The 23,661-nt window shown below is 47.3% G+C and overlaps 2 protein-coding genes across 7 annotated transcripts; both read left to right on the forward strand.

The window, feature by feature from the left end:
- The first annotated feature begins 686 nt into the window (after positions 1–686).
- Positions 687–9,380, forward strand: galnt16 (UDP-N-acetyl-alpha-D-galactosamine:polypeptide N-acetylgalactosaminyltransferase 16). Of its 2 annotated transcripts, none has more exons than XM_037241270.1 (15): positions 687–1,206; positions 2,331–2,503; positions 2,821–2,919; positions 2,997–3,064; positions 4,437–4,502; positions 4,955–5,076; positions 5,649–5,736; positions 5,911–5,995; positions 6,119–6,222; positions 6,603–6,729; positions 6,809–6,901; positions 7,114–7,197; positions 7,912–8,038; positions 8,125–8,241; positions 8,430–8,801. In XM_037241270.1, exons 1-15 carry the CDS (start codon positions 1,018–1,020, stop codon positions 8,535–8,537), a joined length of 1,650 nt encoding a protein of 549 aa, XP_037097165.1. In that variant the 5' UTR covers positions 687–1,017; the 3' UTR covers positions 8,538–8,801. The 2 variants fall into 2 exon arrangements, with proteins under 2 accessions (XP_037097165.1, XP_037097164.1); XM_037241269.1 differs by lacking the exon at positions 8,430–8,801 and adding an exon at positions 8,891–9,380 and having other exon boundaries at positions 701–1,206.
- A 287-nt stretch (positions 9,381–9,667) lies between these two features.
- Positions 9,668–23,650, forward strand: numb (NUMB endocytic adaptor protein). 5 transcript variants are annotated; one of them, XM_037241227.1, is made up of 11 exons: positions 9,669–9,848; positions 14,426–14,562; positions 17,107–17,181; positions 19,028–19,060; positions 19,495–19,569; positions 19,673–19,813; positions 19,889–20,093; positions 20,215–20,508; positions 20,598–20,741; positions 21,225–21,419; positions 21,531–23,650. In XM_037241227.1, the coding sequence occupies exons 2-11, from the start codon at positions 14,437–14,439 to the stop codon at positions 22,217–22,219; spliced, it is 1,977 nt and encodes a 658-aa protein (XP_037097122.1). In that variant the 5' UTR covers positions 9,669–9,848; positions 14,426–14,436; the 3' UTR covers positions 22,220–23,650. The 5 variants fall into 5 exon arrangements, with proteins under 5 accessions (XP_037097125.1, XP_037097122.1, XP_037097124.1 ...); XM_037241228.1 differs by lacking the exon at positions 9,669–9,848 and adding an exon at positions 9,898–10,116; XM_037241230.1 differs by lacking the exon at positions 21,225–21,419 and having other exon boundaries at positions 9,668–9,848.
- Positions 23,651–23,661: the final 11 nt, after the last annotated feature.

Below are 23,661 nucleotides of genomic sequence, written 5' to 3' on the forward strand. Positions count from 1 at the left end.
GTCACTTGAGACTTGGATGGTGGACTGGCTTTTGACCTCAATGCAAATGTGCACCCAGTAATCTTCAGCGGGACGTCTTGGTTTTCCTTCCTGTCGCCGCCCTTGCTGCCTGCTGCTGCTTTTGTCTTTTCTCTCTTTTTTTTTTCTTCCTTTCAGAGTTTGAAATGGTAGATCTCAACTTGTTGCACGTTTTCTGCCTATTTAACAAGATATAATTTACGGCAGCGTTCAAACTTAAAACAGAGTCCACTTTTCTCAAGTACTCAATTTCTCACAGAGCATAAAAATGCGAGTTTAATCCTCATGTGCAGACAACCTCTTTGTCCTTTGCAGTTGGCCGCCGAACTCCCGATAAATCATCAGCATTTTTTTCTTTACTTAATAATTGAAAGTGATAAGTCAGGAGATAAAGTGTTCCACTGACATGAGTTCATCTGCTGAGTGGAAAGATGTAATACAATCAGCAGACACTTCATGAGATACGCCTGACAAGGGAAAAATAACATTTCGAAATGTCTGCAAGACACAATACAACTGGAGCAATGCTGACATTTTTATTCTTGTATCGTTATGTTTGTGACACTATATCGGGCATTTTTGCGATGGATTATCGATACCGCTGGATTAATTGTGGATATTTTGAATTTGTGATACATTATTAATTTATACAATTCACGCAGAAGTAATAAGCACACGGCTCATATCACAGATTGCCGACAATATGTGTTGCGCAATAATGAAGATAGACATGGTCCAGACTTTTGAAAACGTAGCGGTCGGCGCTAGGACCGCGTAACCCTCCATCCTGCCCAGCCGTCCATCCAAGCAAGGGAGGCAGCGAGCGTCCTCCTCCTCCTCCTTCTTCTCCTTTCTTCTTCATCGCCATCGACGCTCCTCTCTCTTCCTCTCTCTTCTCGAGCGGGTCTTGCGGTACGCCCGCCTCGTCGGCAGCAGGGCCCCGGAGCGCCCCCCGCCGCGCCCCCTTCGCCCAGGTCCGCTCCTGCGTATGGGCTCACCATGCGCAGGATTCGGGCCAACGCCATCGCGATCCTAACCGTCGCCTGGATCCTGGGTACCTTCTACTACCTGTGGCAGGACAGCAAGCCGGCGGCGGCGGCGGCGTCTGCACCCTCGTCAGCGGGGAACCACCACCCGGGAGGTGGGCGGCTGGAGATCCACCGGGACGACAGGACCATCCCGCTTATAGTGAGTCAGTGCGTTATTGGCGTTATGCTGCGGGAAGGTGTGCGCTGCATACATGATGGTGCTGATGATTTTTTTATTTATGGCGGTGCCTGCATGTGCGTGGTGGAGGCTCCGGCAAGCACCTGCATAAGAGGCTTTCCCTAAGTCTTGGAGCTCCCTGCCCGCTTGCCTGGTGTTATGTTGTGGCGTTGCGGTGGGCGCCTCTCGGGTTGCACGCAGGGTCAGCTGGTGGATTGTTTAGCCCCGTGTCGCGTTGCATTCAAGTCTCCGTGAATGCCCTTGGTAGGGGGGGGAAAAAAGAAGAAAAAGTCAAAATGCTACAAGAGGGGGGTAGTGCACGCCCCAAAATCCACGCATGTATTTCTGTCTGTCATATATTTCGTAATGGACCCGATTGTAATGAATTTTCTTGATGCCGATTACGATATTTGTTTATTATTTGCCAAACTGCTGATTGTGAAACGAGTTGACTTGAGTTTAGTATAGAAAATGAATGGTTGGATGCAGGGGCGGAGCTATGTGGTGGCTCGGGCTCTCTGGCCACCCCACAGGTAAAAATTGGAAAAAAAAGTTGAAAAATACGTGAATCCGAAGTTGCCGAAACGCGAGTAGGTAAGGTTCAATCACCCTGCGAATGCTCAGAGACGTTTGGAATGTGTGCAGAAACCTTATGCAACCATAGCTGCCCTTTGGAAGGCCAGCGCTCTCTTTACTCTGCACCGCCGAGTTCCTTCACCTTTGTCACTACGATGACAAATCCGTCACCCATCCTCCTAAAAATAAGTCTAGTCGACGCTCTCGGGTTCTTTTCATCGCCGCACGTCCCTGAGCAAGTCTGATTTCAAGCTGGATCATTTTGAAAGCTAAATTCCATTCCAAAAAATTGTGTTGAAAGGTCCAAGCATTTTTTGGGAAGGTTCCACCAATGACACATGTACATGAATCACTTCATTTTCTTTTTTTTTTTTTTTTTTTAGTTTAGCTTGTAAACAGCTGCAGGATACCCGCTGGGATCGACTGCGGTCAACCGCCTGCACACATTTCTGCCTTCCATTCAAGTTGTGGTCGCTTTATTGAAAGCTTTTGTTTACGCCTATGTGTGTGTGTGTGTTTGCGATGATCAGGTGAGCCAGCCCCCGCATGGCGACCTTCTGCTGGGCGGCCTGGATGAGAACAAATACCTGGACGCAAAGCAGCCGAAACCCGGAGACGACCCGTACAGGGAGCACGCCTTCAACCTCATCGAGAGCCACCGCCTGGGAGCGCAGCGGCCGCTCAGGGACACCAGACACTACAGGTGCCAATTGATTTATTTAATAATAAAAATGCATTTAAAATAATCTGTCCGTTTCTTTGGACGCTCGACTGGACGTTCACACTGTGGTGGTGGTGAACTACATTTTGTAACCACAGCTGCCCTGCGGCAGGCTGACAGAAATGTGGCTGCCCAGTGTGGGCCTACTAAATATTTTCTCATCGCCGTGGCGACAGAAACCCAGGCAACAGCGATGCTAATTCAATGGCAGGCCAATCTATTAGGGATTAACTTGATCCTATTGTAAATGATGTTTATTCCGCACGCATAAAACGATGAATTCATTTAATCCTCCTCAGGTGCGCGGCGCTAAACTATGACGTCGACCTCCCGTCCACTAGCGTCATCATCACCTTCCATAATGAGGCCCGCTCCACACTGTTGCGCACCGTCAAAAGGTAATAGCGCTCGTTAGCGTTTAGCATTAGACACAACCAATTTGGTTAGCCGACATTTAATCTTCGTTTCTTTTTAGCGTCCTGATGCGGAGTCCTCCTCAGCTCATTCACGAAATCATCCTGATTGATGACTTCAGCGCCGACGGTGAGTTTGAAGCTAATCCCGCCAGACTTCAGCTCAGTGAGCACTCGGGGAGGCATTATCATTACATTTATGATTATATTTATCACATTTATTATGCCTGCCGAGCTTTATGTTCTTTATTTGTGGAAAAACAAATAAATAAGAACATAAATTTGCAAACATCAATACTGCAGGCCATTATGGAAGAAAGTTAGCGTGTAGCGCTTAGCATGTGCATTATGAGGGCAGGGCAGGGTATGTCCTGGATGGAGGCCTGGTGATTAAGTGGAGACTTAACAGGATTACCCAGTTGCCTCATCTTTATTTTCTCTTCCTCTGCTCACATCTCATCAACATCAGCTCAGCTACCAGCTCGACCTGTCCTTGATACAAATTGGAAGCAAAAAACAACAACAGTAGCAACTATTGTCATGATCTCGGTATTTTGACTCCATTATTATTTCCAAATAAACCCAGCAAGTACCATGTTTAAACGTGTGTCTGGCCGTGTCACCTCTCAGCGTGTGTGCTTGTAACTCAGCTGCACACTCAGCGAGCGTGCAGAGGCCATTAGCGAGCGTGTGAACCGTTAGCTCATGTTGAACGACTGCAGAGAGGAATAATTAGCACAGTGTCGTGATCCGTCCACCGGGCAATGAGAGCGGCACGCCACCGGCTCGTTAACGCTGTTAGCCACCGTTGATTAACTCCAGCAACACTTGGCTTAATGCTTCAAGTATCATTACAGAGTCACTTAGTTGTGAAACTCTTCTTTGTTTATTATATACGTGTGTATAATTCTGCTCCCTGGTGGCCAAGGCTGGCAAATAATTATGGATTCTTCACATTCATATATCGTTACACACTGTGTGATATAAAATGTACTATATTATTAAAAAAAAGAAAAACCGTGGTGCTTGTACATCTCATTTAGTCAGTGAGGATTACAAGTGTGGAAGGATGTATTGCTAGCGGGGAAGATGAGGACATGAGGACATACCCACAATGCATCAGCCGCGTCATTCTCACGCTCTTAATGTTAAGCTGCTCCGAGCTGCTGTGAGTGTGTCTCTTCTTGTGCCCGAACAAAAAAAATCTCATGTTGAAAGTGAAGCATTTTTAAAATGATATTTTTAAAAACAATTCTTAACCAAAATGACAACCTAATCTTATATTGCCAAGTCCAACTGGTTAAAAAAAAATCTAGAGTGCAACAACTGAGCCAAAATTGTTTCAAACTAAGATGGAAGATGTTTGTGCATGTTTAAGTGGTGTTCGATCCAGTACAGTGTGTGTGTGTGTGTGTGTGTGTGTGTGTGTGTGTGTGTGTGTGTGCGTGTGTGTGTGTGTGTGTGTGTGGCCCACCATGACACAATCTGGTTGTCTTCTTCAGCCGACGACTGCCAGCTGCTCGCTCAGATCCCCAAAGTCCACTGCTTGAGAAACGGCAGGAGAGAGGGTAAGTGTTCATGTGTGTGTGTCTGTGTGTGTGTGTGTGTGTGTGTGTGTGTGTGTGTGTGTGTGTGTGTGTGTAATTAATGGAAAGCATATTTGTCAACGGCGGGTCAGTGATGATGCGAAAAAGGTGGCGAAAGGTGTCAGAAATCATCCCGCTGTAACGCGCAACAAACAAGAGGAGACGGCACGTCAGCACATGTTAGCGCGTGTTAGCGCTGCCGGAGGCCTCGGCGCTGCACTAACACACACACACTCGCACACATCACATCATGAGGCAAATATTCCGAAGCAGACAAAATGTCCTTTGACATCTCCATAAAGTTTTCACACTGTCAAGGTGCTAACGAACATAATCTGGAGTAAGCGACATTAGTAAATGATTTTTGTCAGCTATGTCAAAATCAAAAGGCTAAATTTGTCTGAGAGAAGATTTGTCGCCCTCGTGCTCCTCAGGACTTATCCGGTCCCGAGTTCGAGGAGCCAACGCGGCCTCGGCCCCCATCTTGACTTTCTTGGACAGCCACTGTGAGGTCAACACTGATTGGCTGCAACCCATGATCCAGCGTGTCAAGGAGGTACACACACACGGAATTAGGCTGGGGTGTATTTTGTTGCGTTGCGAAGGCTGCATGTTATGTTTTTTTCTTTTCCGTCTTTCTGTAATGCAGCAGAAAGATTCCCACCAATCGGATTAGGCAAGCCGCCAGGGAACGCCATTCCCCTCAGCACACACACTCACACAGTTATTGAAGGGACTGTTGTCAGATGGAAAACATCCCGAGGGCAAGATTTTTTTTTTTTTGTGGGTCCTCTTATGATAGACATGTCATGTTAAATGAAATTAAAAAGATAATAATTATAATTTATCTGACTTTGGAATAATAATTTAAAAAATAATTTCTCCGACGCCTGGTACCAAATGATGACGTGGCTGCAGAACTTTCCCATGTCAATATATTCCCCTTGACGCATTTTGCTTTTTGAAAAGAGAATGTTAACGAGAAGCAGAGCGCCGCATGTCATCCGAGTAAAACACAAATCCCGGGACGCTCGTTTTGCGCTCACATCCGAACAATAGCACAAAGTGGAGCCGGCTGCGCTAGGTCCAAATATTAGGAACAGCTATTAAGCGCCCATGTTGTTGCAGGACCATACGCGAGTGGTCAGCCCCATCATCGATGTCATCAGCCTGGATAACTTTGCTTACTTGGCAGCATCGGCCGATTTGAGAGGAGGTGAGAGAATACGTTGAAATCCCCCAAACGCGGCGATAACAGAACAGATGCGAGAACAGCTGGCGAGGAGGGGGAAGCCCCCCGATCCCTCATCCTCCCTCCCGTGACACCCAGATGATCAATTAAAAGGATAGCATAACGTTTGTGTGACGGTTGTCTGGTGTTTCTCACCAGGATTCGACTGGAGTCTCCATTTTAAATGGGAGCAGATTCCACTTGAGCAGAAAATGGCCAGGAGTGACCCCACGCAGCCAATCAGGTCAAATGGTGACATTGTTGGAAGCAAAATGTTTGCTCTTGTGTTTTGAAACAACATGCTTAGTGAAAAAAATAAATAAAAATGGCAGTCATTAATTTTATTTATTTATTCATTTATTTTAAGGACCCCGGTGATTGCGGGTGGCATCTTTGCCATGGACAAGAGTTGGTTCAACCATCTTGGACAGTACGACACCCACATGGACATTTGGGGTGGGGAGAACTTTGGTGAGATACCAGCCCTTTTTTTTTTCTCATTTACTGTCTTTTGTTTTTACATATTGTATTTGAATGTAAATTAATTTGTTATAATTTAAAAGTTATTTTACGCCCATCCATTTTGCAGCCAAGTAGTTGATTCGCCGCCAGCAAGAAAACGTTTGAGAGCGTAACATGACCAGCTCAACAAATTTTTAAAATGACATAATCGGGTGACGCAAGCTGGACGCATTCCCGACACTCTTGGACTTGACATTATCCCACAGTGCAAAAAAAATCCTGTTCTTGCCATTTGTGCAGCGCTGGAGAATTCAATGAAGTGACACGTTTCACAATGTCCATTTGATGATGATGAGGATGAAGAATATTCTTCTTCTTATCATTGACAGAGCTGTCGTTCCGCGTCTGGATGTGCGGCGGCAGCCTGGAGATCTTGCCGTGCAGTCGCGTGGGTCACGTGTTCCGGAAGCGACACCCGTACGACTTCCCAGAAGGCAACGCTCTCACCTACATCAAGTGAGTTCATGTCAGAAGAATTCGCAGTGCTTCACTTTTGGAAAGAAAAAAAAAAAAATTCCAACATGTGTGTACATAGGAACACACGGCGAGCCGCCGAGGTGTGGATGGACGAGTACAAGCAGTACTATTACTCGGCTAGGCCCTCGGCGCAGGGGAAAGCTTTTGGCAGGTTTGTACAAAAAAAAAAATATTTTGCTGACATTCAAAAAAGATTTTCACTCGTTCACTGCCAATGACGGCTATAGACGTCAAATATAAATTTTCACTGGGTTGGCACTGAATGTGTTAAGATAAGTAATATTTATCATATTTATCATCCTTTTGAATTTCTTGTGACAGTTTTTCTTCATACCTAACAAAATGTCCGCTGTCCCTGTGCAGCATAACTGACCGTGTGACGCTGCGGCGGAAGCTCAACTGCAAACCTTTCCGCTGGTACATGGAGAATGTCTACCCTGAGCTAAGGTGTCTTTATTCTCTTAATATTTCCTCTAAATCCATGTTACGTACTTGGTTTTCTCCAACCTTCTGAAATAATTGCTTTTTATGAGAGTGTTTAGCTGTACCGCACGCTGGGATCACCACCGTTAAATCACCGTCGCACAAGTCCCTCGCGGACGCACACATTGGATCAATTAAGTCGAGAGGCCAAAATAGTGAATCACCAAAAGATAAACTCAAGGGGCGCCAGGTTGTAAATTTAAGTTTGCCTTCCCCCCCCCCCCTTGGCATGTCGAGCAAGAATAAACACACACGTGGTGTCATGACACCCTGAATCACAAATGATCAAGTTAATGATTCATGCTGGAATATATCGGCAGCTCGGCTTTTTTTCACAAATTGAATTTCACAAATGTGATTAAGGGTAGATGAAACCGTGGTGAAATAATCTACACTTGGGAATTCAATTAACGATATAAAATTCAATTATAAATGAAATTATGAATAAAATAAATTGAATACAGAGGCGGCTCTAGAGTGGGGGGGGTCAAGGGCGTCTGCCCCCTTAACATTTTGTCTGGACTAATTGACCAGTATTTTATATAATCATATCTAATAGCTGAATTATGACTACAATTCTGAACTCAAGTATGAATTCAAATAAATCCGTCATTAAATGATCCGCTGAAGCAGTGGCGCTCAATTAGAATACTGACCAGCCTGAATCCTTCACTCAAGGGTTCCCGAGCAGGAGGCCGTTTCCAGCATTCTCAGACAGGGAACCCTGTGCCTGGAGACCCGCGGGACGGACGGACTCGGCCTGTCGGAGTGCAAGGTGGTCAGAGGCAGCAGACCGCAGGCGCAGGTCAGGGTTTGAACACTGAGGGGCCGGCTGGGGGCGGGGCTTAACTCGAGGCTTGGGTTTCAGATTAGGTTGTGTTTGTTTTTCAGAGGTGGGAGTTAATTGAGCCGCTGATCCGCCAGCGCGACCTTTGCTTGGCCATCACACTCTTCACTGCGGGGTCAAAGGTCACCATGGAGCCCTGCAATGCCAAAGAGCCTCGACAGGTCAGTGCGTCTACCCGAGGTTTGGGTTTCAAATAAAACATTTGAGTTTGAAATCTGGTTTAGGGATTCAAGTAAAGATCATCCATCTTTCATCTCTGGCATTTCATGCAGTCGTCTACATATGCGTCCAATTTAAAGTGACAAGGATTTAAAAGACATACAATCAAAGATTGATTCCCTTTGAATAGAAAATACACAGAAGACAAGATATGATTTCAAAGACTTTGAATGCAACGCTTTGGGTTTCCTCTCATCCTGTCAATCATCTGAATGGATCTAACGTCAGTGTGGAATGAACATAAAATGGCCGCCGGGAGTGCATCGGCGTTCATCGTGACTTTGTGCCCCCTCGCACCGTGTCTTTCCACGCGGACCCGTGTTTGCCTGGTGATTTACAACTCTGAGAGCAGAGTCGCGATTAAGTGGAAGCACATGTGGGATGCCGCCACTCACGTCCTCCTTCATTCACTGGCAGCCATTTTTGGCTCCACATGGGAGAATCTTGGATTTGTTTTTGTTAGCAGGTTTCAAATTAGGGTTTGAAGTCCAACCTTTGAGCAACATTGCTTTTTTTTTTGCAATAAAATTTTCAATTAAAGATTTTTAATGGCTGGAACCGATTCATGGCATTTTATGTTTTTCTCTTCAGAAATGGAAACCCAAAGGCTCGGCCCTGCAGCACACAGTCAGTGGGCTGTGTCTGGATAGTCAGAGCCCACCCGGGCCGCCTGTCATCGCTCAGTGTCGCCCCCTGGTGGCCAGCCAGGCCTGGGAGCCTCAGATCATCAACTGAAGGACCAAAGGAAGGTTCCCAAAACAGAAGGATTGTCTTGGCCTTGCTTCTAGAGCAGTGTAGGATGCTCCATCTTTAAAGGAGGCTGCAGCTCTTTTAACCTAAACTTGTTTGTTTTTTACATGTATGTGTTAATAAGAGGACTGATGGGCATAAAGCTTTGGTTGGGTGATGTTTTTTTATTTATTGTTCTGCATGTTTGCACCTAAAGAATGCTTTTTTTCCCTGCTTCCTGTCCTGTCATCATGTTGCGAAAATACTCAAAAGTGTACATTTGCTTGATATTTTGTTGAATGTGTGTGAATGTGTAAAGTCCATCTGACAAATAAAATGTTGTAACAAAGAAGGCGGCTGTCATATTTTATACACATCGTGAAAATTTCCCATGGTCGGATAAATTAGTCGTTGAAGTTTGGTCCATTGCCATCACTGCACCAAGTGGTGATGCGATTGCGCGTCAAATGCGCCAGGGGGCGGTATAGCTTTTCATACACGTGTGTGAACTGTTTTCACAGGAACGTCAAGATCTATTCCAGGTTTGCTCCCTCACCTGTCCATCACCTTGCAACCTCCGTTATTAACCAATGGGAAGGTGAGGGGGCGGTGCGTTGCTAGGGAGGAGGTTTGGTTGAGCTGCTCGCTCGCAGCCATTCAGCGGCAGTGGCCGAAGCCATTGGGCTGCGTGACTCTTTCGCAGGTCTTTCTGTGGAATTTGAATTATTTTCCTCGGAGGGGGTCGACACGCGCGGCTCCGCAGCGGGGAGGGGGCGGAATACGTGACGGCATACCGTCTGGGACGGCCTGGTGGTCACAGGTAAGGTGTATTTCTACGCTCCCTCTCTTTCGCTCTCGCTGTCTCTTCAATTAGCTCGCTAGCCCGTCGAGCTAAGCTTGTGTTTTCCGATGCGGCTACGTTAGCTCCACTCCAAACCTCTGTTATTAAACGACGCCACACATTTGGCTTTTAGAGAACAAACTCGACCATCTGATTTGACTTTTAAAATCTCCAAGGGGTTTATGTCAACGGCCAAAGGTGATTCTGTAGTGCCGCACAGTTTGCCCAAGTCATCTACCTGGATGAGGTGAGCTTTTTAATGGGGCAGAAATGAAGTGAAGGCTTATCACCTGATTTCCGGGTTGTGTGACGTCCTTACTAGCTGTGCGTGAAGGGGTTGTTGTAGTATATTGTGTGTGTTTGAAAGTGTGTTGTGCGTACGTGTGTGTGTTTAGATATAAATTGATGTGCCAGTACATTTGCGTTTATGTATAAACAATAAACTGCGTAATATTATGTATACAGTATTTTATATGTATATTGATGTGTGTGTGTGTCACAGCTGTGTGTAGATGTTGAGGTTTATAAATACAATATCTATTTCTACATCTATTTATGTGGCTGCCGGTGAGCCAGCGTCATCTAAATAGGTGAAAGAAAGCAGCATAAAGGGAGAGGCTCGATGGTTGGGAGCACAAGTTGAACGCTGCCCGAGCTGTGATGCAACACAGGTTGGTAAACTCGCTGTGCAACAGTGAAGCAATCAGAAGGCCTCACTTTTTTTTTTTTTTTATAAACTCAAATTTGACCCCGTCTGAGGTGCTTGAATATTGATACTTCTGTGTTGTTGTTGCTGTTGAGCCTCCCGTGATCCTTTTGGTCACTGTAGCTGCCATGTTCAAATTTCATCTGCTGCACACAAAGATTGAAAGTGCAGCTGAACTGAGCCTATTTTGGTCCGGCGGCGTCCAATCAGGGTCATCTTGATTGTAAAACTCTGTTGGCCGCGCTTCCGACCAGCTCAGAATAGGTCGCTCTGAGGACTTGGCTTCTTTCTGCTCGGATTTCAATACAAGTTCATCAAGCAGGAGAATGCATCGACGTTGCAGGTGCAAGAGTCCAACTCGGAATGCGCCGCATTGGCAGGTTCCCGTTTGTGGACGTATTTTTGGACGCTACTCGTTTCAAGAAAGCCAGTCAGCAGAAGAGGGTGCATCGTTTTTATGAGCGCCCATTTGAGACTTTTATCTTTAGCTCCTAATTAGGCCCAAGGGGCTTTGAGCTCCTCTTATGTCGCCGCTGGTTAAATCTGTGAGGTGTGTGTGTGCGTATGCTTATCAGTTTGTGTGCAAAAGGAGGCCGAGGCGTCTCTCCTTTTGGTTCCTCGGCAAGCCCCCCTACATGGAACGATACCGGAGCCCTCATCATGCTTTATTCATACCCGCCGATCTGTGATTAAGACAACTTGGCCACCCGACGTCAGCTCGCGAGGGACGTCGGGTTCGTTAGGCAATTGGCGGCTTAATGGTTGTTGGTCTCCTCTGTGTTTTTTGTGTTACTGGGACACTTGTTGCGTGGGAACGCAGTTATTATAGAATGATGTATCTTTTAATGACCGAGGTTATGCTGCCTTGGCCCACAGCTCACGCCGAGACACTCGCGTCACCAAAGCAGACTTTGCACGGCAGCAGAGCAAAGTGGCGGCGTGTTTGGCCCGTGACAGTGTTGAACAATGAACTCGCTGTGCCCACTGTCCGGTTGTCCGCCTTCGTGGCACATTTCAGCAAGAGGGATCACCAGCTTCTTGCTCGGCGAGGCGTGTTGATGAGCGGGCCCGGTGCCTGCCGGTCTCCGAACCGTTCCTGCCCACCGGGGCCCCGGGGGCGGCCATTCTTCTTCGTTAATTGGCGTGCCGGCTCGTGGTGGAACAAAGGTGACCTTGCAGATTGTGCCGTCCTGGTGGTTTTCCAAACCGTCCCCTCCTCAAGCTGAGATTTTTTTGAATTTCATGACGCTTGTGTGGGAAGATAAGACAGTACTTTGCTCTCACTGGAATTCCTCCATGTCGCATTTGGGAGTAAAACGTGGCTCGGCCAGGTAGCGCTGGCGGCCTGGCGTAAATCTGCTGCAGCGTTTAAATTCCCCAAACGTCGGCCTTTTGACAAATAGCCCGGCCGGGATCAGAGCAGAGCTCAACTACATGAACGGCATTCCTGACATACATGAGCGAGCGGCACAGCAGCTGCACTCCATACCACTCTTACGCAAAAAAAAAATCCCTCCACTTCCACGTTCATCCATGCAATCTTTTTGACGTCGTGATGAGTTTGCGGAGACTCAAATGAGAGTCATAATGTGTGTGTATTCATGAGTCTTTGCCAGGTCAGGAGGGGGGGGGGGTTGCAAGTCTGTTCGCTCAGCGTGAATTTCCTGTTCTACCATCTTCTCATCACTCCTGCTGCTTCGACAGATAATGCACGCGCTCACACACAGGCCTTGTTTTCCGCCGCGTCATCTCTGCCTTTGACACGCTGGCCACGACGTCTTCCGGCACAGTCGCCGGAAAAAAAATTGCTTTATCAGAGCTGAAACAGTTCATTAATATCGTCTCGAAACATGGCTACTCTCCGAGACAACTTAAATGGTGTCAGTCTCCCTCCCGCTCGCCGTTTCACGTGCGCCGATGAGTCACTTTGGCATTTTAGAGCCCCTGTGCGAGTCAGCAAACTAACCTGGATCGTAAACCTTCGTCTCGCATCACCGTTCGTTCTGAGAGATTCTATAAAATGCGCTCGGGCCGGCGCGGCTTTAATAGATCACGCATTAACCGCACTTTGCCCGGTCAATATGTAACCGTGGCTCCGCTTCCTCTGGGTCAGTGCTAAGCTAACGGAGCATAGTCGGTGTGTTCAGAGTTTGGGGAGCGGAGAGAGAGTTTTTGGCCGGAGGCCTTGAGAAGCAGAATACACATTTTGTAGCACTATTTTGAAATATTTAATTTTTACATCAACACGCGTCCGAATTCACGAGATGTACTTTGTCCCCAGTCGGAGTGACAACACAGCGGCGGTCCAAATCCCCGCTGGCCTTTGCCTCGAGTGTCACTGCAGGAAACTGTAATCAACTTGTGCACGCCACGAGCGAAGAAATACACAACGACAAGAAGATTGATGTGGATTGTGTCTTGTCGCCCAGAAAAGGAAAAAAAAAAAGAAACATACCGTAACCTCCCGATCTCGAGCCATCCTGTTGACATTCTTACGCAAGGATTAATCGGCCTTCCGTTCCTAGAAAGATTATTCAAATAGTGTTACATCAAGAATTAGAAATGAAAATATTGCCGTTACAAATATTGCTAGTTTTGTAGACATTTTCTGATGAAATAAAAAAAAAAGTCCATTTCGAAAGAAATGTGAAGTAGTCAGATCTTCCCCTATTAATTAAACACTAAGCCTACACTGAAACTCTTTATCACAATTTATCTCAGTTTCATCTTATCTTTTTTTTTTTTTCCCCCATCCGGTGTGACTAAACAGGTCCTCCCGCCGCATGGCCGACGGCCAAAGCGCCTCAAGCGGTCCATTCCGATCCACCTGCCAAGGCCGACGTTCCCACACACACACACAATCTGTTTTTTTTGTCCTTCTGCATGTCTTCATTTTTCCACAGAAATAGAGCGCGCATTGCACCATCATCCTGTTTCTAGCAGACGTACTTAGAAGTGTCGGCGTGCGGTATTTTTAAGTGCCGCGGCTCGCAAACTGGGCCCGGCACGTTGGCAGCTCGTCAGCGCCGCCGCACAAAGCGCTAATATGATGCGACTGAAATAACCGTGTCACGAGGGAGACGTCTTGTTTACAAACAGCGGACTGTAACATGTGCCCGTGCTGCCGCATGACTTTCGATTGCAGCCATAGTTTAGAATTCCCCGTTTCGACCCAATAGCACGATCGGTTCTATTGCAAAGCGCCATAAAGTCTGTCGAAACATCCCGTTAGTCCGCAGTCCAACCTTGGAATTACGACGTTTGATGTGTTTGTGTGTCAGGGCTCCATTGTGCCAAGCTCCAATCTGGCCCGAGCAGATAAGAGCGAGCGCCTCACCTCAAGCACTCTCCAAAACGACCACAGCCCGGGCCGGTAAAACGAGTTTCATGATACAAAGAGACTCGTCGGGTGGGCGTCGTTTACTACTATGTGTGTACGCAGACAGTCGGATCGCCCCGGATTAAAAGAGCTCTTTAATCCCATCAGATCCCCCGTGCGCTCCAAAAGTAAGCGGGCGGAATGCTACGGCTCGCCGACTTCTGCTCCTTCGGTTACGAGTCGCCGAGCCGGACGTGAGCCGGTCCTTCAGAGATGGCCGCACCTCTCACTTCTCGTTTGGATCAGCGGCTTTTTAATTGGCTCTCTTTGGTGCCCGCTAATCTCCCGGCAAATTTGAGATGACAATCATGTCGAGCGCTCCTTCTCAAAGGAAAAACTGTTTCCATGAACAAAGATGAGTGATATGAGCCTTAACATGGCTGTCTCGTCTCGCAACTAATATGAATCGACTCCAAATCCTAATCGTGACTCGTTCCATTGCTAAGCGTCCAATTTTGTGACCTCCTGCAGGGAGCGCCGCCATGAACAAGCTACGGCAGAGTTTCCGGCGGAAGAAGGACATCTACGTGCCCGAGTCCAGCCGGCCGCACCAGTGGCAGACGGATGAGGAGGCGGTCCGCAGCGGCAAATGCAGCTTTGCGGTCAAGGTGACACTCGCACACAAATTCTCACAGCTTGGTCCGGGAGCGATGCTTTGCGGCTGGAGGACGTAACGTGTGATTAATGGCGAGCCTTCAGAAACGTTGCGTTGTGTAAGCACACGACAATGATGTGATTGTCCTGTTTTTGTTTGACTTGATGAATACAGCCTTGCAGCTAAAGGGGAAAAACAAAATGTGGGGTTTTTTTTTGGTCTCTTCTCTTTGCTCATGTTGTTGTCTCAGTCAGTGAAGGAGTTTGTTCAGAATTCGTTTGTATATTATTTTGTAAATTAGATGTTCCCCTTACCGACATGGCAATAAAAGCTGAAACACGAAAAGATGTCGTTAGACTTGGAAATAAAATATAATACATTTATTCTATTTTATTTAGATTTTTCTTTTTTTAATTCTCTCAGAACTACTGCTGACATAAAAGTATATAGAAACGTCAGACTTGATTTAAATGATCATATTATCATTATTTGTAGCATTTTATTTTGTTTATTCGCGATGACACTTATTGCTGAAAGGCATGCCAGAATAAATTAGTCTTGCTTTCGGTTAAAGAAAAATTCATTTAATTTAGCAAGCGCTCCTCGTTGGTCTCGTAACCCTCACAGGTGAACGGACGGGCGTGGACGGTGCGCGCCGACTATTTTGGCAACAAAATTGTCTTATGCAAACAGGACCGCAAGAACTAGCTTCCTCTCACCTCCATGGAAATGAAATCTGGCACGTCACAAACCACAAAATGGACAATACAACGCGTGACTCACGACAAGGAAGTGAAGCAGGTCGCTTTCAACCTCAAGAAAATAAATGAAAATGTCAAATTTTCCATTTTCTTTTGAATCACGCTGACATTTTTTTTTTTTTTTCCGTCTGCCACCTGGCTGTTGTTACCCTGCAACCTGCTAAGGTGCCTCCTGAGAGCTGAGTGTGTGTGTGTGTCTGTGTGTGTGTGTGTGTGTGTGTGTATATGTGTGTGTGGGTCGGAATAATCGCAGCGGAATCATCTCCCGACTGCCGCAGCGAAGTGGGAAGAAAAAAGGAGGGAGTTGCGTTTCATGCGTCACAGTCACGCTGACATTCGCTCGACATCTTGCTCGCCGTCCGAGGCCATTTAGAAAAATCGCTTTCATCGAAAGCCATTCCAAGTCAATTACTTTTAATTGCTCATCTGCTTAAATCAACTGTTTCGAGGGGATCGGAAATAGGATTCCATTCGTGACTATTTCATAGAACCAAAACGCACAGAGGTTTTTTGATAGATTGCCCACTCCGGGCTGACTGCCAAGTGGAACCGATACCGGACAGACTCGGCATTGTTGCGTTCATCGGGCTTCCTAGGACCGCTTAACGTTCTTGAAAATGCTCAAACATGCTTTCATATTGCTCGGAAAGCACTTTGATGACTTTTGACTTTTATTCATTGTGCCACCCTACGGCAGACACATTTGACATACGGGGGAATTATTGTCACATGCTCCGACTTGCCAGAAATGTCACATTTCTGCATTTTAATTCGTTCATTTGTAGGTCATCCGCTTTTTGACGGTTGGTTGCTTAGTTTGTCTGCCGTTTGTTACCTTATTTGTTCTCTGGTTGGTTGTCACGCGTCGAACCTGTCTTTTACTTGTCAGCAATCCCTTCACGTGTTAAATGCGTGCGTATTGAAATAAACCGTGACTCACCAGTTCTACAAATAGCGCAGACAGGGCAGGTTGGTCCGACACGGGTCTGCGTCACTCGTCGTGTATCTGCGAGGAAAGGGTATGGACTTCCTCTCGGCGCACACAATGGCTTCCAGCCTTCCCCGAGTGACACACCAAAATAGTCCATTTTTGTGTGTGTGTGTGTTTTTTCTTAGCGGGATTGTTGGTTATTTTGGCCCGTTAGCAAAAATGTTACATCAGGTGCAGAATTTAGTCGCAGATCGAGATAAAAGAGTCTATCTAGGAATATTCTCCATGTTTACTTTCGCTTGTGAAAATCTGCTTGCGTTGGGATGAAGCAGGCTAAGTGACCCAACAGATTTAGCTGCGGTTAGAGAAAAGAAAAAAAAAAAAGGGGGTAACATCCAACCTTTACGAGCGGAGTGGAACAGACAGCGCACGTCACGATGTATTAGGCGCGTTCTTCCGAGTGCCGTTCTGCTTTCAAATCTGCGGCGATTTCCAACCATGACGCAAAAGAGAATATTGTCTTTTAATCCGGGATTAGGATTAATCATATTTTTGGCGGAGAACACAAGATGAGACGGCGTGTTCTTTTACCTATTGTGCTCAGGCCAGTCCGCAGACTTACGGTAACGGCGAGGGATGGTTCTGAACTTCAACGGACCTCGCGATTGTATTTAATTATCCGTATAAATCATCAGCGCCAAGATGCCCGGTGGGCATACGAGACTCACTCAAATAAGCAACCTCGTGGTACACTTTCATTATCCCGACCTTATTTAATCTCACTCTGTGTGCCTTGGGAATGCTTTTATGCGCCATCACTCACTTGTGTGTGTGTGTGTGTGTGTGTGTGTTTGTTTTCCCGCAGTACTTGGGACACGTGGAGGTGGAAGAGTCGCGGGGCATGCACATCTGCGAGGAAGCCGTCAAGCGGCTCAAAACGGTAGGTTATCACCAAAAATCCCGCCTTTGTCTCCAGGTTTCCTTTTCCTGGGCTTTCCCGCTTTGAGAGGCTGTTTATCGTCAACTCCCGAGATGCTCCAACATTCCGAGTGTCTTTTCCTCCCTCCGCCCGCCCCATTCATTCTACCGAGTTCTATAGGGGGAAGGGCCCGTCGGTCCAGATCCTCGACCCGGTTCTTTAAAGGGAGAGCGGTGCACATAAATGTCCGTAACTGTCAGACACGCAGTCGTGTAGCCCGAAGAGATCCCGTGTGTGCGTGCCAGCGAGTAACACACACACACACACACACACACTGGCAGGCATATGATTTCTACCCAAGATTAACCCGTGACGCTTGATGAGGTCACTCAGACCCGAGGCCACGCGCCTCTCTTTTATGGCTTTGGCATCGTTTGGCAACGCCGAGGCTCTCGTCCTCCGGCGGCCACTGACCGTCTCGCTGCCCTCAACCTAATGACATTTCTTTGGCTCGCGCTGAGGCCTCGAAGCGCAGCAGCGGATGAACTGTACAGGCGTGACATTTGCATTGTGTGTTCGTGTGTGTGTGTGTAACTCAGGCCATTACAGTTATCGCCGCTATTATGCGTTTAAAAATAAGAGGCATGTATTCGGAGGAGGCGTTGGCTAATGCTTAGTTCTATCATCCTGGTTGGTGCGCTAATATGCTAACAGTCCTTAAGTCACTGCTTATCTTGCTAGCCGGCCTCCCAATGACTCCATTGTATTCCCCGGAGCGTCGGTATGGTTCTCACGACTCCGCGTTCTGAGACTGATGCCCCTGCTCTGATGTCACTTCCTGGACTTGGTTGTAATTAAGGTCCGCGTTTGGAGAAGCTAAATTTGGTTCGCGCTCTGAACTCGCAATTTGATTGGAATTTAATTTTCCAGAATCCTAAATGGTTGTTTTGACTTACTTTGCCTCTCAAATCTCCACGTTCCTTCCTACTCAGAGATCTTTCCCACTTTCATACCTTAGAAAAAAAAAAAAAGCAGAGAGATTGTATTACTTTTTTTGTTGGTGTCACATATTTGTTTGTCTTTTGAAGCAGGATTAATTGTGGCGTTGCCATGCAGAAATGCTTCAATTCAACCGCCCCGTCCCGCCCCCTCCTTTTCTCTAAATCATTTTCCCACCCCAACCCTCAACTTTGCTAACCGCATCTAACCCGTCCCCATCGTCAACCTGCATGCGCCACTAACAAGCCGGCTAACGTGCTAACTCATGCGTTCGACCGTCTCCAGCCCGGCCGGCGTGTAACAGGAGCAGAGTGGCACGCCTTTCCACGGCTTACCGGCGGGGCACAAGGAGGGGCGGGGAAAGGGGATTAAGAGCAAAGACTAGCCTGCATCTGGTTTCTTTTTGGCAGCCTCGACTTGACCTCAGTCATCCCCTTTCCCTCCCCCAAACAGACAGAAATCAGATTCACACCACTTTTGTCTTAAGAGTCCAACTCAGTCTATCTGGTCTCTAATAAAACGGCACAGACCACTCTGTCGTCACAACTGGTCTTTTTTTTTTTAGCGCTGTGTTGAGGCGCCATTTTTGAAAACTTCCTGCTTGTTATTTTGGTCATCCAGGAATTTGTGCAATTCCCGTGTGTGTGTGTGGGGGGGGGGGGGTTGTACTGTATGGAGTGTTACTAACGCTGACCACAATTAGTATACAATCAGTATCGCCCGTAAATGGTTAATCAATAATAAAACAACCCAATCAACCCCCTCCCCTCCCTCATACGATTCTTCCACTGTCATCCTTTTGTCCACCCCAATCCCTCTCACCTGCCCCGTTTATTTGTTGTTGTTTTTTTTTAAAACAACCTTCCAGGACAGGAAATTCTTCAAAGGATTCTTTTCCAAAGTAAGTTCCAGTCCAAGTGTTTTTCACTTTTTTCCTCTGTCACGTTTAACAAGTCACCCTTTTTGAAGGCCAGATCACGCACACAAAACACACACGCGTGCGCCCACACACACACACACACACACACACACGTTTAACTCCGATGCATGTGCCTGAGCAAGTGGACAAGGGTTTAGATCAACATGGGGCACTTTATTGTTTGTGTGTGAGTGGCGTTAACACCTCCTTCCTCTCCAATGAGCCAAAAGTGGAATAAATTGTGTGAATGATTGTCTGTTACACATTGCTGTTTTAACCACCAGGGGGCAGCCGAGCACCAACTTTTTTGTTCCTCTCCTTCCGTTTGGCTTGAATGGCACAGCAACTTTATTATGGACCAGCAGGTTGTTTTTCTGTTGACTGAAATTTTATTTTATTTTTTAAACTTTACTCAGGCTGGGAAGAAGGCAGTGCGTGCAGTGCTATGGGTGTCGGCGGACGGGCTCCGCGTGGTTGATGACAAAACTAAGGTAAGGAAACACTGCACAATGTTGATTATCATAACTGGGGGGAAAAAATCCAGCCATTATTTTTATGAAGCAAATTTAAGTTGACGAAGCTTCTTTTCCACAGGACCTGATCCTCGACCAGACCATCGAAAAGGTGTCATTCTGCGCGCCGGATCGGAACTTCGAGAGAGCCTTTTCGTACATCTGCCGGGACGGGACGACGCGCCGCTGGATCTGCCACTGCTTCATGGCTGTCAAAGACTCGGTGAGAACTCCTCACGAGGAAGGAAAAGTCAACAAAGACGCAAACGTGACCGCTGATGTCGTATCGTACATTTAGGGAGAGCGGCTCAGTCACGCCGTGGGCTGCGCCTTCGCCGCCTGCCTGGAGCGCAAGCAGAAACGGGAGAAGGAGTGCGGTGTCACGGCCACATTCGACGCCAACCGGACTACCTTCACCCGCGAGGGCTCCTTCCGGGTCACCACGGCCACGGAGGCGGCCGAACGGGAGGAAGTCATGAGGCAGCTGCAGGACTCTAAAAAAAGTAAGAAACTCACTTCGCACACTTTGCGGGATTGTGACTCATAGGAAATGTTCCATTTTAAGCTCTCAAATGGTCACGAAGCTCAAAAAGACTCAACGTCATTCATGTCGATCCCCGACAGGCGAGAGCGACGCAAAGGCAGCGGGCAACTCGTCCGGCGGCGGCGTGATCAACGTCTCCGCCGTTCAGTCGGGAAACTCCCCGTCGCCCACGTCCTCGCCGCCCCTCTCGCTGGGCACCCTGGGCGTCCCCCGCCCACAAGCCCACGCTGACGTGATGGCCAGGCAGGGCTCGTTCCGCGGCTTCCCGGTGCTCAGCCAAAAGACGTCGCCCTTCAAGCGCCAGCTGTCGCTGCGCATGAACGAGCTACCCTCCACCGTGCAGCGCAAGTCGGACTTCCCCATCAGGAACGCGGGTGAGACGGGGAATTACGGCCACACGCACGTGGACAAAAGCGCACACACATAGACGCACACTAATTGGTGTCATCCCATCCACATGCAGTACCCGAGGTGGAAGGAGAGAACGACAGTATAAGCTCGCTGTGTACTCAGATCACCACGGCGTTCAGCGGACCTCCAGAGGACCCCTTTTCCTCAGCGCCCATGCCCAAAGCGCTTGCCTCGCCACAGTCACCCGCAGCGCCAGGTAACCATCCCACATGAAATATTAAAAGTACAAAGGTTTTACATGAAAAATACACAAATTTGAAAAAATACCCAACATGGTAAAAAAAAAATTAAATTAGAATTATTAAATATTAGATGAAAATATTAAATAGATAAAAATAATGAGGAACACACAAATAGATGAAAATGGCACAAAAATATAGAGATACTCAAGTGAAGTAAAAAAAAAAAGAATGAACTATACAGAAATTTTATAAAATCTCACCGTGAGCTCAGCTTTCTTCCATTGTGTTTGGCAGCAGCGTAACTTGCATCTGACGCCCTCTTTGCTTTGTGAGTTTAGTAAAGCGGTCCCTCCTGATGGCGAACGCAAACCTTTCACATTTTTAGACACGCCGCGTATATGCTCATTTTCTTGCACACTTGATTGACAGGTCGCATGCCTCGCATGTCTAACATTGAGCCATCCTCTTCTTCCTTCCCTTTGCCCTCTTGCTCTTAGTCAACGGCTCTGCCGCTATCGCCTCCTTTTCCGCTCATCCTCACTCCCATCCTCTTCCTCCTCCCACCCTTCCCACCGCTGCTGCTGTTAATCCTCCAGCTCCGAGCTCAGCAGCGTTGGCCCCCGCTCTGCCCGCTCGAGACACTAACCCCTGGGCCAAGACCCCCGCTGGGGTCCCGGCCCCTTCCACGGCGGGTAAGAGGATGTTTTGGGATTATTAACTCATTTTTAGTGTTAAAAATAGGTTGAGAACACATTTCTTAACTCTCTTGAACAATGTGACTTTTTGGTGTTTTGTCCAAACAGGAGGTGATTGGTCGTCGTCCACTCCCGTCATCATCGCCCCGCCCGCGTTTTCTCCGGCGTTGTCTTCGCACAAGCGCACCCCCTCTGAAGCAGAAAAATGGCTGGCGGAGGTTTCCAAGTCTGTCCGGGCTCCTCCGGCCAAGCCCATCCTGGCGGCGGCGCCACAGCCCGCCCTGCCATTTGTGGCCCCCATGGCACCCTCACCCCCGATGGCGTACGTGCCCCTGTTGCCCCCGCGCCAGACTGCTTTCCACTCCATGTCCAACGGGCTGTCCTTCCCACAGCCCAGCGTGCCCGTGGTGGGCATCACCCCCTCACAGATGGTGGCCAATGTCTTCGGATCGGTCGCGCAACCCCAGCCCTTTCTCGCCCCGGCGCCCGTAGCGCCCCCGAGTGTTGTCATCCCGGGCCCCTTCATCAAGCCCCCGCCGTCGCCCGCCACCGCTAGCCCTGCCCGCGCGCACCCCGCCAACGGCGGCGGCAGCTTCAACGGGGCGAACAATTGGGCTACTCCGCCCCATCCGCCCGCCACCTCCTCGCCGGCTAACGCCGCCTCGCAGGAGCCACAGGAAGATGCCTTTGAGGCCCAATGGGTGGCGCTGGAGGGGCGCTCGCACCAGCGTACCACGCCGTCGCCTACCAACCCCTTTTCCACCGAGCTGCACAAAACCTTTGAGATCCAGCTTTGATGACTGTGCCTGAAGAAAGGGTAGGAAGGGAAAATCTCCAATTGCGGGGGAGGTGGCGGTCGCGGGGAAGTGGGGGGAGAGCCGGAGCGTTGACATCTAAGACCCCACCCTACTCCTCAGAAAAACCCTGCTGCTGTTCTTCACAAGTCTCATCAGCATTCTCTGTGCTCGTTTGATCGTCCTGTGGAACATCCACTTTTCCTCCCACCGCCGCCACCCCCTCTCTGTAAGCCGCTTCTTACCCACTCAACTCTCAACCACCTCATGCCCACCAACCTCACCCGACTGGAAGAATAAAGCAAGACAATGCCAAAATGTTTATTTTTATGCATTAAGTATATTTTAAATAGCTACGGATTTCAACCGTCATCATGCCAAAGGCACAAATTATATATTAGGGATGTGCATCTCTCCAATAAAACAAAAACGACAATTTGGTATGTATCCCAATACATCTGGTGCAATACAATTCATTTACGGTTCAAGTGTGACGATTTGATTTGGTCCGATTCAGTGGGATTACGAATCGACCCGATGTGGTACTGCTGAATTCGAGAAAGTATGATGCAATGACTTGTTCATTTTTAAAAAAATGAATGAACTTAGTTATTGTAAATGTGGCATTTCCTTCAAATATATCTCTCTACAAGGTGATTTCTATCATATCTCTATAGATTTTAAAATGGAACAATTCGGTTGGATTTAACACACTCGCCTTTCAAATCAAAACTGTTTTTTCGATTCAGATTGTTTTTTGCCACACCCCTAATATATATATTTACTGTATATATGTACACATATATTACATATGTAATATGTGTTACATATGTGTATATTATACATATGTATATTTTACCTACATATATAAATATATATAAAGTATCACACACAGCAGTGCTAATTTTTAATGTGATGTAAAGAGATTTTGTGAAGGGACAGCTGCTTTACTGTTATTTTTTTTGCATATTTTATTCTATTTTATTTTTAGTCTTGGTGGTCGACTGTAAATATTGCAGTAACAATCAACAAGGACCTAGCAACAACGGCAGCAATGATCGGCAATCTTTTTATTCTTGAGTATGCTTGTTTTTGGGATGTGTCTAAAACGTATCTTTTTTTTTTTCAAAAACTAGTGGATTCCTCATGTTTTGCTTTTACACAAGCACTAATAACATGAGATGATTGGAACTCCTCCATCAGCCCGCTGCTTAAAGAGTTACAGGGAGATGACAACTGAAACATTTTCCATTATTTCCTGGCTGTCGTGTTTTGTTTTGTTTTTTGTTTTTTTTCAAATCAAAACCTGTGAATATAATCTTTTGTCTGATCTATTTTTCCATTTTGTAATTATTTCACAACTTTATTCCATTCGTCTGGAGAAATGTTGAAGTTAAATTTAAAAGGTTGATTAAATGATGGTGGCAGAGAAAAGTGTTCTTGCT

The sequence above is a fragment of the Syngnathus acus genome, chromosome 22 (assembly GCF_901709675.1).
Source record: "Syngnathus acus chromosome 22, fSynAcu1.2, whole genome shotgun sequence".
NCBI classification, from domain to species: Eukaryota; Metazoa; Chordata; class Actinopteri; order Syngnathiformes; family Syngnathidae; genus Syngnathus; species Syngnathus acus.

Excerpts from the sequence above, each read along its gene's own strand:
- numb (XM_037241227.1), top strand. The coding sequence starts at position 14,437 with ATGAACAAGCTACGGCAGAGTTTCCGGCGGAAGAAGGACATCTACGTG. Across the intron at positions 17,182-19,027 it reads CCGTCAAGCGGCTCAAAACG|GACAGGAAATTCTTCAAAGG; the intron begins GTAGGTTATCAC and ends ACAACCTTCCAG. Across the intron at positions 19,814-19,888 it reads TCATGGCTGTCAAAGACTCG|GGAGAGCGGCTCAGTCACGC; the intron begins GTGAGAACTCCT and ends TCGTACATTTAG.
- galnt16 (XM_037241269.1), top strand. The coding sequence starts at position 1,018 with ATGCGCAGGATTCGGGCCAACGCCATCGCGATCCTAACCGTCGCCTGG. Across the intron at positions 4,503-4,954 it reads GAGAAACGGCAGGAGAGAGG|GACTTATCCGGTCCCGAGTT; the intron begins GTAAGTGTTCAT and ends CGTGCTCCTCAG. Across the intron at positions 7,198-7,911 it reads AATGTCTACCCTGAGCTAAG|GGTTCCCGAGCAGGAGGCCG; the intron begins GTGTCTTTATTC and ends CCTTCACTCAAG.